Genomic DNA, 998 nt, shown 5'->3' with positions numbered 1-998 from the left:
AGTGACCACATCCCAGAGTGAGGAGGGGTCCCCAAATCAGTGACCACGCCCCTGAATGAGGAGGGGTCCCCACACAGTGACCACATCCCTGAAGGAGGAGGGGTCCCCAAATCAGTGACCACATCCCTGAATGAGGAGGGGTTCCCATGCAGTGACCACGTCCCTGAATGAGGAGGGGTCCCCAAAATAGTGACCACATCCCTGAATGATGAGGGGTCCCCAAATCAGTGACCCCATCACTGGATGAGGAGGGGTCCCCAAAAATAGTGACCACATCCATGAATGAGGAGGGGTCCCCAAAATAGTGACCACGCCCCTGAACAAGGAGGGGTCCCCAAAAATAGTGACCACATCCCTGAATGAGGAGGGGTCCCCAAATCAGTGACCACGTCCCTGGATGAGGAGGGGTCCCCAAATCAGTGACCACGTCCCTGGATGAGGAGGGGTCCCCAAATCAGTGAACGAGGAGGGGTCCCCAAAAATAGTGACCACCTGCCAGAGTGAGGAGGGGTCCCCAGCCCAGTGTTGCCCTCTCCCACATGGGCACCTGCCACCCTCGGGGTTCTCACCCTCCTGGCACAGCAGTGACCCCCCCCCCAGTGACCCTTCTGCCCTCCCCCTGTGCCCACAGCGACCTGGAGAAGTCCGTGGAGAAGATCCAGAAGGATCTGGCCCACAACCACCGGCTGATCCCGGTGCAGGAGCTGGAGGAAAAGGCCGTGGTGCTCAAGCAGCTGGGGGAGACCCTGACGGACCTGAAGGGTGAGGAGGGGGCTGGGGGGAGGGCAAACGGAGCCATCTGGCCTTTCCCTGCTCCATCCCCACCTCGGGAATGCTCCAGGATGTCCTGGGTTTGTGTTTGCACCTGCGATGCTCCAGGTTTTCCATTCCCTCTGGATTTGTGTTTGCACCTGCGATGCTCCAGGTTGTTCTGAATTTGGGTGTTTGCAGCTGGGATATTCCAGGTTTCCCACTGCCCCTGGATTTGGGTGTTTGCA

The 998-nt window shown here is 59.0% G+C and overlaps 1 protein-coding gene across 10 annotated transcripts in view; it reads left to right on the top strand.

The window, feature by feature from the left end:
* SRCIN1 (SRC kinase signaling inhibitor 1) overlaps positions 1-998 on the top strand; it is a 67,671-nt gene that overhangs the window by 52,442 nt on the left and 14,231 nt on the right. For all 10 annotated transcript variants that reach the window (XM_042020780.1, XM_042020779.1, XM_042020777.1 and 7 more), the window contains one exon: positions 632-762. In XM_042020780.1, coding sequence (XP_041876714.1) covers positions 632-762 — 131 coding nt within the window. The remainder of the gene's footprint in view (positions 1-631; positions 763-998) is intronic.

The sequence above is a fragment of the Corvus kubaryi genome, unplaced genomic scaffold, assembly GCF_017639235.1.
Source record: "Corvus kubaryi isolate FWS band 111438036 unplaced genomic scaffold, C.kubaryi_AGA036_p1.0 37046, whole genome shotgun sequence".
Taxonomy (NCBI): Eukaryota; Metazoa; Chordata; class Aves; order Passeriformes; family Corvidae; genus Corvus; species Corvus kubaryi.
This window is presented reverse-complemented; position numbering and strand designations above follow the sequence as displayed.